At 37.3% G+C, this 12,500-nt stretch overlaps 1 protein-coding gene across 1 annotated transcript in view; it reads right to left on the bottom strand.

Moving 5' to 3' along the window:
• LOC138049015 (uncharacterized) overlaps nucleotides 1-12,500 on the bottom strand; it is a 21,581-nt gene that overhangs the window by 4,058 nt on the left and 5,023 nt on the right. The window contains exons 5-16 of the mRNA XM_068895128.1: nucleotides 12,105-12,170; nucleotides 11,878-11,969; nucleotides 10,153-10,250; nucleotides 8,927-9,054; nucleotides 8,218-8,274; nucleotides 7,947-8,021; nucleotides 6,719-6,781; nucleotides 6,405-6,461; nucleotides 5,187-5,258; nucleotides 3,424-3,483; nucleotides 2,736-2,774; nucleotides 489-580 (exon numbers count right to left, since the gene is read on the bottom strand). Coding sequence (XP_068751229.1) covers nucleotides 489-580; nucleotides 2,736-2,774; nucleotides 3,424-3,483; nucleotides 5,187-5,258; nucleotides 6,405-6,461; nucleotides 6,719-6,781; nucleotides 7,947-8,021; nucleotides 8,218-8,274; nucleotides 8,927-9,054; nucleotides 10,153-10,250; nucleotides 11,878-11,969; nucleotides 12,105-12,170 — 899 coding nt within the window. The remainder of the gene's footprint in view (nucleotides 1-488; nucleotides 581-2,735; nucleotides 2,775-3,423; nucleotides 3,484-5,186; nucleotides 5,259-6,404; nucleotides 6,462-6,718; nucleotides 6,782-7,946; nucleotides 8,022-8,217; nucleotides 8,275-8,926; nucleotides 9,055-10,152; nucleotides 10,251-11,877; nucleotides 11,970-12,104; nucleotides 12,171-12,500) is intronic.

Genomic DNA, 12,500 nt, shown 5'->3' with positions numbered 1-12,500 from the left:
ATTGCCTGCATTTCTGGGAGGTCCCATGATTTATGAGTCAAATAGTCAAAGAGTCATGAGTCAATGAGGCTCACAGTCAATATAGCAATAATTTATTGATTAAGCCTAAGCCCTCATTTCAGTGATTAGGCCTAAGCACTCTCTGAGGGCACGTTTGATTGACCCTATTCTGGAATAAGAATACGTGGAGTGATGATTAAAACGGTATGTTTGGCGCACTTTGAAGCCGCAAGGATGATAAAAAATAAGTTTAAAATAACATTTTAGCAAATATTTGACAATTTTACTGTGAATCTCCGCAAAAACGAAGGATTTCCAACTTGTATTCCATGTATTCCTATTCCGGAATACGGTCAATCAAACGCACCCTGAAATTTTAGCTTTCATTTTATGGGTTAGGGTAACTGCACTAACTCATTGACTCATTGATTCATTGACTCATAAATACTTGATACTCCATTTCTGGACATAATCTCCGCTATTCATACCTTATTAATATATCTACTGCTCTTTCTTGTTGATGACTCAAAAGATAGATGGCTGTTCTCAGGCCGTGGCACTTGATTGTACTGTCTGTTGACTGCAAGACATTTATCGAATTTATAAATTTAGTAGACGTTCAAAAGTCCTTCGTCTCATGTAGATGACATGCGGGACGAAGGACCTTTCGTACTTGATTGGTGCCAATTTTAGCAAACCAAAAACGGGTCATTGAGCTAGACCAATCAGAGTAGTCTTCGTGGACCCCAGGGAATAGAGCTGTCATTTAAAATTTGCCATACGCAGTGAAGTGCTACTTTCAAAAAAAGTGATGGATGAAGAAGCTATAGGATATTCTGAATTGTGCGACTATCAGTGAGAGGAAAACAATTCAAGCATGTGTTTGTGTCAGCTCCAACCCAAGCTGGGAAAAGTCTGACCTTTGAGCTACCCCTTCTGCTTTTGATCGTTTACTTGGAGAGGATTGCAATGCTATCATCTTGGTAATTGTTCCACTGACTTCACTCATGAAAGATCTTGTCTCTAGCCTCAATTGTTGTGGCATTAGAGTGTCATAAAAAGGAGACGATTGTTCAAAACAACAGTTGGAGGACATTTTAAATCTTAAGTATAAACTGGTGTCTGGAAGTCCCGAGGCGATTCTCAACAACTATCAACGCAGTTTCCGTTGACTGAAACAAATATTTTAAAATGTGTCTTCATCGATGAGAGTTAATGCATTGCTAAATGGTAAGTTTCACTAAGATGTATCTCTACTATTCCCGATCTAGCATGTCTTTTTAATCCCGGTCTAGCATGTCTCCTACACCTGAAGCCTCCCTGATCTTTCATGAGCGAAATCAATTGACTTTCTTGACGATTCAAAGCTTTCCCCTTACTTTGTTATCTTCCAAACTAGTGTTTTGTTTCTGTCAACACAATTACTGCACAAAGTGTTGGTCCAAAAAGTATCACTGGAGATCTCCTTTCCAAGCGGCGACTCAAGATTTGAAATAAGCTTTCGTTTTATTTTGTCTTTGTTTCTGATACCTTTAGCACAAAGTAAACAAATTTCCTCTTTCGATTTTGGAGAAACAAACATGTTTGGTAGTTTTCGTCGGATTACACCATTCAAGTGCAGAACTTGCAAATGACTTCATCGCTTTTATGGTGCGAAATGCAAATGAAACCCTTACAAGCTAGACAAGTCGACGTCTCACGACTTTGTCGCTTGCTCATCCGCTTGCCAAAACATTTTCTCCTAGGATTCTCATGAGGTTGACTTGTGGCAAGTCTATAAATTTAGATATGGGTGAAATTGTGAAGTACAGTTTACACAGTGTATAACCAATTAGTTCTAGTATGAGTCCCACCTACGACATTAGAACTGCTCATTGGATTCTACTCCAAATCAAATCATACTCACTTTAGGTTTTAAAACAATTTCACACACATCAGGAATCAGTTACTTGAAAGTCATTAAACTACGTCCAGAAATAACTTCCACAAAAAAAAAAATTCAAGAATCAATGTTAATGTGTCTGATCAATATGCAATATAATCAGATACGGTACACAGTGTACATGCATGCACAACAAATAGCATTTTCAAATGGTTCACCAACTACAGTCAGTCAATTAATGAGAAATTGAACCCAGTGACCCCTGGGAGTGAGACTTAACAGGTTTTACTCTGTCTAACGCCAGACGATTTTACTAATCAACTCTGGGCTTCTTGGTACTGCGCCTGAGGAGTTATTAGGGAGTTTAAGAAACGACGACGGCTACGGCAACGGCAACGGCAACGCCAAAAAGCAGTAATATTATTGGTTAAAAGAATCAAAATGCTCGTGCTGCACGTGCGGCACGCATTTTTAAACATTTCTCTCCCGTACTCGTCAAAACTACTTCGTGAAATGACCAAATTTAAGGTTTTGACGACAACGTGAACGAACTACCGTGAATCTTTCAGTCTCACTCTTTACTTCAAATCCGTCTGTACCAATCCAGTTTTAGGACACTTCACTCACATTAGATAATATAAACAAGATGGAATAATCATGAAATACTTAAAACAGCTCAAAGTTATATTTTGGAGTGACGTTTTCGTCTCCATAGCCGTCGTGGTTTCTTAAACTCCCTAATGGTTAACAGAGTGCAAAAATAACACACAACAGAAACTGAACTTAAAAATGTTAAAATAAAAAGCAAATGACATGCACAAGTCAAAATGTTTAAATACTGTTGATGGCTTACCTTAAGGTGTGTTTGAACAATATTTGGAAGATAGTCAATCTACGAAATCAAAATGTGCAATAATTATCATGATCAGTAAGCTGGTAATGACCCTGTTCTTTAATATGGGTGCAACCAATTGAACCACAACTGGTATTCTGGTTGAAGCACTGATGTTGATTGACGAAATTCCAAAACTCGGAAGTCTTACTTTTGAAAATTATGAGCCATGCCCAACCAGGAAATGAACTCAAGTAAAATGCAATTTAACTAAGTTAACAAGTCTAGGAGCGACTGTGGTCAGTTATTGTTGTCAGTGGTTTTGTTATAATATGAATTATTTGGGCATGCATTCCTCATGCTTTGGGTTGTAGAGCTTATTCATCGGTGTGGTGGGAAGATTAAGGAGAATTTTGTGTGCAGCTCTAGTGGTTTTCCCCTCCCTTCCCCCCTCTACTTTCCACTGTTTTTCAGCATGATGCCTATCTTCTCGGGGCGCGGAGGGTTCATGGCTAGGTTGTGAGGTTTTGCCAACCATCGGTGCAGTCAGTCTCCTCCTAAACTTTGACATTCACAGATTCAAGCAACAAGATGAAATTTGCCACAACTGAAAAACATTGATTGATGGAGTAATAAAAGTAATGTTTACTTCATATGTAGTAAAATACCCAACTGAAATGCACAATAATTAAAAATAAAATGGTCTTACCAGAATTGATGAATTTTGATGAAAGTTTGCAAAGTTACCAAGTGCTCTAGAAACATGTTTCTGTAAAAAGAAAACCCTTCAAGTTAAGGTTACTTCCCACCTTCAGAGGCCGAAAAAATCGTTTTTTTTTTTATTTGACAAAAGTTAGGTCAGTCATTTTATCTAGCGTTTACAAAAGGAAAATGTTAAAAATCTCAAAAAGCGGCCGAGTTATTTAGAAAAAACGTATTTTCAAACAAAGTTAATAAACTATGAAGGTGTCATAATCTTGTCAACGGGCGAGACCTCTTGGGGAAATTTTCGCGGCAAAAGCTCACGCTCGTATTCATGTTATTTGCATATTTTTATTTACATCACGTACTTGACAAAATTCCCACGTGGAAGCTCTAATAACTCGTATGGAAAAATCAAAAGCAGAAAAAAGTCCTTGGGTAAAGAAAAGAAAAAAAAAACCGGCCCAAAGAAGAAAGAAATATTTCCATTTTGCCAAAGAAAGAAAAAGAACCTCGCCGAAAGCGACAAAGGCTCTTGGTTTGGCCAAAAACCTTCGACAATGTCGGCATCTCCTGAAGACCCGGAGCCGGCGAAAATCCTTGGAGCAAGTACCTTAAAAGTCAAAGTCAACGCCAGTGCAGTTTGTGGACAAGATTCTTCGTCGGAATCTGGTGGAAGCGATGAAGAAAAAGGAAAATGCGATACCAACGGCCCTAAACACTGGCACACTTGAGCTGTCCGTCGATTCGTTACTAGTCGCCTCTTGTTTTTCAGCGGCACGTTTTCCGCCTTTGACCTTTTTGGCACGGGTTTTGCCTTTGCCTTTAGTGTCTTTGCCCATTGTAATTGTGTCGACGTCCTGAATTCCACTCGACTGAGCGATATAAAAAACGTGTTGCAATGCGATGCTTTTCCCGGGAAATCTTCATTTATTGTCACAGACGGTAGGAGGTCCTGTCGTTCCATTGGTTTGCGGTTTGATCAGGCGAGATAATCTCCAGGCGTGGCGCGAGTTGCTTACGAACCTTTACAAGCGAAAATCTCGCATATGATTTTGAGAGAAATACATCCACTTTGACCGAATTTATAGGGTATGCAGATTTGGCGGATTGTCGTGAAATTTCGCCAGAACATTCCATATATAATGACAAACAAAAGTGTGTCGGGAAATTTTGATGTTTGACATATTTTTCGCGTGGCGTCCATTTACGCAACACGTCTCGCACATCTTTAGCTACTCCAACTTTAGACGTGGATATCTAGACAACCAATCAGAATATCGAAAAAGCCCGTCACACTTTTGTTCATTGATGCCTTGTGAATAAGACTGTGCAGCCATTTTGCTCGTTCTTTGGAATCCGATAGCCGATAAATTCAATAGAAGAACCCTCGGTCGTTTCACGCCTTACCGGCCTGTGACACTTCCTGAAAGGAAACTTCGCTAAAATTGTATTTTTTTCGTCAAGTACATTTATTAAGCTTTCTAATGATATATAGTTTGTTGGGGTTTTATTTAAACTGGCGCGCGTACAATGTTTTTGGCGAAGGGCACCCGCGAAGGTGGGAAGTAACCTTAATTGTTTTTTCCTTCACTATATACATTACATCTTAGGTATCTTTGCTTTTACTTCTGATCTTATTCTGTATTGCAAAAACATCGTATGGAAGGTTTGAAAACTAAGGAATGGAAGACTTCAGTTTCACGACACAATTAATAATTCTTACGTTTAAGGTTAAAGTCATCATTATTGTTATTTGTTATTGAGTACCTGGATGTCTTTGTGTCCTGACTGAGATGAGGTCAATGAGCACATGGCTTGCAAACAATCCCTAAGAGACATCTATCGCAAAAGGAAATTGCATCTCAAAATACATGTATAAGTACCCGGTATTCAAGAATTGTATAACCATCTGACAGCCACTAACTAAGTAATAATTAATATTTTATCAAATCACAGCCAAATTAGAAGCAAAAAGAAGGCATCACCATATGAGGTCACTATCAGGGAGGAAAGAGGCTGAAATCGACCAATTTTATTAAAGACAGTTTTCCACATTAATAAAAAGGCTTGCAAAATTAAAGAGTTTCCTTTTGTGAAATAGGTTTTTGTTGCTCTTTTTGCAAAAGTACAATCATATTAAAATACTATCATTTTATTTCATGATGTTGTCACATGGGGTGAGTAGATCACGACGTACTAGTCTAATGAAGTCAACTGTTTGTGCGTCACCTTCTTCACCTGAAGACTAGCACTATGCAGTTGAAATGTCACGATCTACACCGTACATGACTACATCATTAGACAAACAATAATATTTAAAATACTTTAATTAATTTAATTAATAATAAGTTTGTTTTTGTGACTTACAGGTACCCGGTAATTGAAACATTTATAGATACAATAAATATCAAAATAACCTTGTTTTTCCAGGCAGGACTGTAAGTTATAGTTCCCTCTCTTTTCTTGTCATAAATTAAACTGAAATAATTTGAGCTAAACTTACCATGCCTCCCTTGAATTCACTTAGAGGAATTCAATGTCTGACAGCAATGTGAGTGTTTCCTTTATAGTGAATTCTTACTGTGATTAAACTTCCAATTTTGCTTAACTTGCAGACTGAGGTACGCTAAGTCGTGCAATTTAAAGTCAAAAGTAAACTTAACAATTCTTTTCCAATCAAAGCAAAAATGTGGGACTTTCATTCTACAAAGACGGTACTTCATCCCTCACAAGAGGAGTGGGTGCCACGAGAAGAAAAGAGAGGAAAAAGGCACCCAGCAATGTCTTGTAAGTAGACAGTAGAGAAACATCTGAAAGATGCTAACTGTTCATGGGTATCAGCCAAAATGGTAGCAATTGAAATGCAAATGGCAATGATTTTTAGCTCGATGTTTGGAAACAAATCGATCAACCTTACAATAAAAAAAAATTGATGATAACTGATACGTACAGTACATGTCGGTAATCAGATATGCATAAACTCACCTGATCTTGTTCTCCTGTTGCGAGATTGGCGATCAAGCATGAAGCATTGACAAGGACCTTGACAAAGTAATTCAATGAAAGTGATTAACCCAGAAAAAACTTCCCCTCTTCAGGGGTGAATGGATTAACAACATCTAGGTCTTTTTTCATTATTGTTTGAACTTTCTAAAAAGTCTTTTTCCAAGAGGTTTAATACAGTGTATGAAGACTGAATCCACATGATTGAATTTTCAGTGCCAACTATAATTATCATAAAAGTGCTTAGTTAAGCAATAATTCCATACCAAAACAAATCAGTACAAGTAACCACTAACTTGGATGTTCTTTGATCCTCGTGTAAGAGCTTCAACTAAGCATCGTCCAACTGAAAAATCTTCCTGCAACACAGCAAACATCTTCATTGTACATTGGGTCATTTTCAAGGAAAAAATGGCAACATTAATACTCTCTGAAGTAAAGATATAAAAACCATACAACTGATACAGTTATTTTATTTCAGCTTCGATCCCAGGGGAAAGGTGAGGTGGATTCGAACAGCAACTGTACAAAAATAACCAAAAGTACTTCAAAATTCACCATCCTGGAATATACTCAACTCACACATTTTTGCTTTCAATAAATTACAAACTAAATTACATTTCAATAAGCTACATGTATTAGAACACCTTCATTAATACAAATCAGATACAATTTTTACCACAATTGCTTGTAATCTCGCAATCTGATTGGCTAATTTGCTGTTGTTGATCAGAGTCTAGACAACGCTGCTCCTGTCAGGCTCACATCAATGTGTCATGCACTGTAATAGCCAATCAGGAACGCTCATTTTGGGAAATAAACCTGGTCCAATAAGATTGCGAGAACGTTATAGATCATGCTTGCTCTTTCTTTGTGTCATGATCTTGGTCACGCTCTGAATTAAATAAAAACTTCCTTTGGTGTTAAATATTGCGGTAAAAAACAAATCGAAAAAGGTTCAGCGTTGTCTGTACTCTAATATCAACAATGATATTCGTCATCACAGTGGTGATGACGAATATCATTGTCAATAAGAGTACAGACAACGCTGAACCACTTTCATTTGTTAAATTCACACATGATCTACATGCATGTGGGATTAATAGTAGCTTACTTGCTGCTTTCCATTGTCGTCAATACCCAATGGATACAAATCCCTCACTTATATTGCATCTATCACAGGCTATTACGATAAATATCAAATATGATAAATGTGCAAATAACATATAATAGGTGATAATTTGAAAAATATGATTTTCTTTGAAACAATTATAAATTCCTTTGTCTGTCACCTCGACAAAACAGCTTGCAGCCATTTTGAAAAAACGTTTACTAGGTGATTATCACATAATAATCACCTCAACGGCAAGCAATCAGCGCAGAGCATTTTCAATAATCACCTATGTAGTAATATAATAATATTATACTAAAACAGAATATTAGTTTCAGAAAAAAAACACAATTACTCAGCATAACCATTACAAAACATAAGTCGACTTACTTGGAATGCGATGATCACCTTACCTGAACAATGCGATGCCTTTGCCAATCTGTACCAACAGACATCTGTGCAAGAATCCTCAATGATATTTCCTGAATCTTATGAGTAACAAAAACTTTGAGGTTCAGCAGTTCTAACGATAACGTAATATCAGTCTGAGAATGAATCAATCAATGCACTTCATCTTATAATAGGTGGTTTGCAACTGCCTCAACTATAACCATGGATGGCTGCATCACCAGTGCATGTTCTGTTTTTAGTGTTACTTTCATCATTACTTTTGCTGAATGATACCTTTTCATCTTGCGCTTTTGTCAATGCTAAAATTCTTGGCAAAGCATTCCGGTTATTCTGCAGAAATATAGAAAATAAGTACATGTAAAATTAATGATTAACCCTCAGGCTGGTTTTTACTCACTGACTGGGGGTCCCTTAGGAATGACTGGGTTAATGACAGGTATTTTATGACTTCCACCAATCAATTAGCACATACACCACTGTAAGGTAGAAATAATTATTTTAGAATTTATTTACATGTAGTTCAGCCTTTAGACATTGCCTTGATTTAGTTACTTCCAGTCAAAAATTTAGCAATCTCAAAGCTGAATACCTTTTTCAAAAGAAGCCATGAAAGCAATTTTAACCATTGTTCTTGTCATTGCTAGTTACTAAGTGATTTGGAGTGTATTGTATCAAGCCTGGGGACCATATTTTTCAATGCAAGAAAGCTAATCTGATTGCAGTGTATGTGGGATCACTTTTAAACAACTATATAGCTCACTAAGGCATATTTTACAGCTCGATCAGCATTTACACCTGCTTAAAATCAAACTTAAGTCCACTAGATAAAGATAACAGTATTCCTAGGCAGCTGACTTCATTACAAGTCCGATTCAAGACTGGCACTATATGTCAGAATCTACACCCTGAGTGACCACATTGTGAGGAAGAACATCCTTGAATATCATTGACTTACCAAAACAAACTAACAGAGATTACACACCTCTATGAGGGGTGCTAGGTTCCCTTGATGTTCAACAATGTGACTTAGTGTCATCAGGGCAAGAAGTGCAATAGCTTCTTTCATTGCACAAAGAGTCAAAACAGGATCCAGTGCACCATCAGCTAAAGCTGTTTGCAAATGCAATGTTCAATGGCAAAAAGTTAATATGAATGAGTAGTAAAATTCATCAATATTTCAGGCCTGTGTTCAGTAGTACTCTGGTAATCACACCTCCCAGTGAACCCGCAATTGGAGCACACAGAAAGCACTATTTTCTTGTGTGGTGAATACTAAAATAGTGTATCAGTTAATTAAGGGGCTAGGTCACGCTATTTTAGGTAATTTTGTTTAATTTTGTTAATTATGAGCTCTAAACGTCAAATTGGCAGAGCAAGAGTCTTTCATTTGCAAAATCACGGCCACATAACAACTGAGAATGATTTTCAAGCTTTGTAAATGACATTTTGATATAGACTGATATCAATTTGAAAAAAGGTAGGCCGACGTTTTTCAAATTTACCCAAATTCAATCCATTTCAATCCTCTCCAGTTTTGTCCATCCATGTCCCTTCTTGGCTTCTCTGTGCTTTGTTAGAGTTCTTCTATAGTGTTTAACAGTTATTTTGATATTTTAGTTAATTGTATGACCATTCGATCACTGCTGATAATGCCTAAAATAGCATGACCCAGCCCCTGTAAGAAAGTCTCACAAATTCCTGGATTCTAAGTTGTCCTCATTTCTCTGACTTGAAATTGTTGCAAATTCATAGAATTCCACCTTTTTCTGGGAATTTATTTTGGAAAGGTCTGTTAAAACCCTTTGACACCCAAACCGGCCTAAACCGGCCAGACGATTTTACTCGTCAATGGAGAAACCCCGGGAGTCAATGGGTTAATCCATCAAATGACTGAGGGGATATAATAATGATGATGACCACGATTGATCGATGACGATGATCGATGACGATGATTGATGATGATGATGGAAGGGGTATTGAAATGTTTAAATTATGATAATTAATGTAAACTTACCTTGCACTTTTAGTTCAGGTGATTTTTATTAATGATGGTGATGATGATGAGGATTGAGGATCGATGATAATGATTATAATAATTATCGATGATGATTGGCGATCGATGATGTCATCCATGATGATGATCCATGATGATGATGATAGCAAAGTGGTATTGAATTGCTTAAGTTATGATAATGTATGTAAACCTACCTTGTGTTTTTAGTTCAGGTGATTTACAGAATATCATCAAAGCACTGATACCATCAATCAAAGTCTGTTCTTGACTCTCACTTACAGTGGAAAGTATGCTGAAACATTTAAACCCTTTTTAGTTACGTCAAAATGAGGACGAAAACTAACTAAGGTATACTCTGCTGAGAGGCAATTCCAGTTTTCAAGTTCCTCAATACGTGATCACAAGTACTGCACACTTCATGAAACTCATTAACTGCCTAATCTTTTTACTGAACCATTATTTGCCTTTCCACTTCCCGTGTAATACTCTAGCATTTCCTATCCTTTCCTTTCACCCTATATTTCCAGTCCCTGTCCCTCAATTCTCTCCTTGCTTCCACTTTTGCTGAGGATTGACCCTAATTCAACGCACACCCAATTTTGACACCCAACAAGCCTTTGCTACCAATTTCCAACAATAAGGTAACTTAAAGCGTAAAGGTTAGCATAATTTATTACTTTTAGCTTATGGTAAATGCAGTTGTTTATCTTTACTTTTTTCAATCCTCAGCATAAAGGAGCGAGGGTGGCACAGTCGGTTAGTGCGCGGCCATGGTGCAAGAGGTCCTGAGTTCGATTCCCGGATCTCGCATCCTTGTTTCGACTTCTTTCCTGTCCATGTAGCTAAGTAGCTTTAAATCCCCTGAAAACGGTGAACTGATAGACAGGGGGAAGTAAAATGAGCGCACCGTCGACCTCAGGTTTGTCAGTTGAATTACTGTTACAAGTTATCAATGTTAAAAATGGTTGGTTTACTTTACTTTACTTTACTTTACTTTATCTTTACTTGAGGAGAAGCATAAATTTGGGTGACACTTTGCGACGTTAATTGTCTGTATTCCAAGACTCAAGTGATGTTGAAGTTGGGGGGAAGAGCAAGAGGACACTTTGCCACGTTTACAGTAAAAACTCATGTACAAGCTGCACTCGTAGATAAGCCGCACCCCCAAATTTTAAGCATGATTTTGAGAAAAAAATAAACATTTGAAAAAAGAACTCTCACTGGCTGGCAGAAAAGTTGTTTGTTTGTTTGTTTGCAGTTGTTTGTGATTAACGTGCCAAAATCTAAGTGCCAAAAATTCCAAAAATCGTCACATAGCATGTTTTTCCAGACCCTTGATTTCTCTAATTCTTGGGAATAACAACACTTGTCTTCATTGTTAAAGCACAAAGTTGAAATAAAATGATGAAATTTGAGTGAAGATGAAGCACAGGAAACAATACAAATAGATCAGTGTTGAAGTGATTGGTCAGAGAATAACATTATGTTTAATCTTTATTTACTGAAGGTTTTTAGTGTTATTTGTGAACCCATACCAGCCAGTTTACAGTTTACTCCCTCTGGAAGCAATGGTCTCATGTATAAGACACACCCACGATTTTAAGCACTATACATAATGCATTTCGGCAAAAAGTTGTGGCTTATACATGTGTTCTTATGGTATTTAAATCTGGACACATAGATCTTATTATCATTTTGTTTTTCCTTTCTAGGCAGTAAATGGCCTTCCTCAAACAATTTCGTGAATTCTGCTTCTTTATTAGGTTGTCGGGCAATCCCATAAATTTCTAAAGACAACATGCATACATGTACTCCAAAAAAATGAGTCCATGGTTTTATAAAAGCAGAAGTCAGATTTGCAATCTAGCTTAATGGATGCCTCACATGGGCTTTTAGTTAAAATGGAAGTGAGTTCGTACCTACACAATGCTTTTATGCCACCACATTTGGCCATCACGGAATGCAGTGGAGGGTGCGTGGAGAGTATCTGGAGTCCGGATGCAACAGCGGCCTGTAAGGCATACAAGTAACAGCTGCATTTATAAGAGCATTATGTAAGGCCTCTACGAGGAAAGCAACCAGTCTTTTTTACTGAATTTAAAGCACAGAAAAGTTTTAACATAGAAATTGAAAACAAGCAGACTACCTTCACTTCATCATTGCCACTTTGACTTAAAAATATCAGAGTCTGGACTCCACCCATCTCAACAACCTGTAAATTGAAAATTACATGTACAGTATCTCTACAGTTTTTTGGTGCAGTTGTAAAAATTCCCCAACAAAAGCAAAGGGAGCTTATAAAAACTTTGGTACCTTTATGAATAAAACCTTAACAGCATTTGACACCAATATCATTATAAACCTGGCCCCAGTTGTTCAAACGATGGATAGCACTATCTGCCGGATAGGTAATAGCGAAACCAATTGCTCTATGACGTATCCAATGGATAGTGATTTATCCGGTGGATAGCGTTATCCACCTTTTGAACAACTGGGGCATGATGTTTAGGACAACCCCATCTATGTAACATTGACCAATTTT

Source organism: Montipora capricornis, chromosome 5 (assembly GCF_036669925.1).
Source record: "Montipora capricornis isolate CH-2021 chromosome 5, ASM3666992v2, whole genome shotgun sequence".
NCBI lineage: Eukaryota > Metazoa > Cnidaria > Anthozoa > Scleractinia > Acroporidae > Montipora > Montipora capricornis.
The sequence above is the reverse complement of the archived record's forward strand: the minus strand, read 5'-3'. Positions and strand labels throughout refer to the sequence as shown.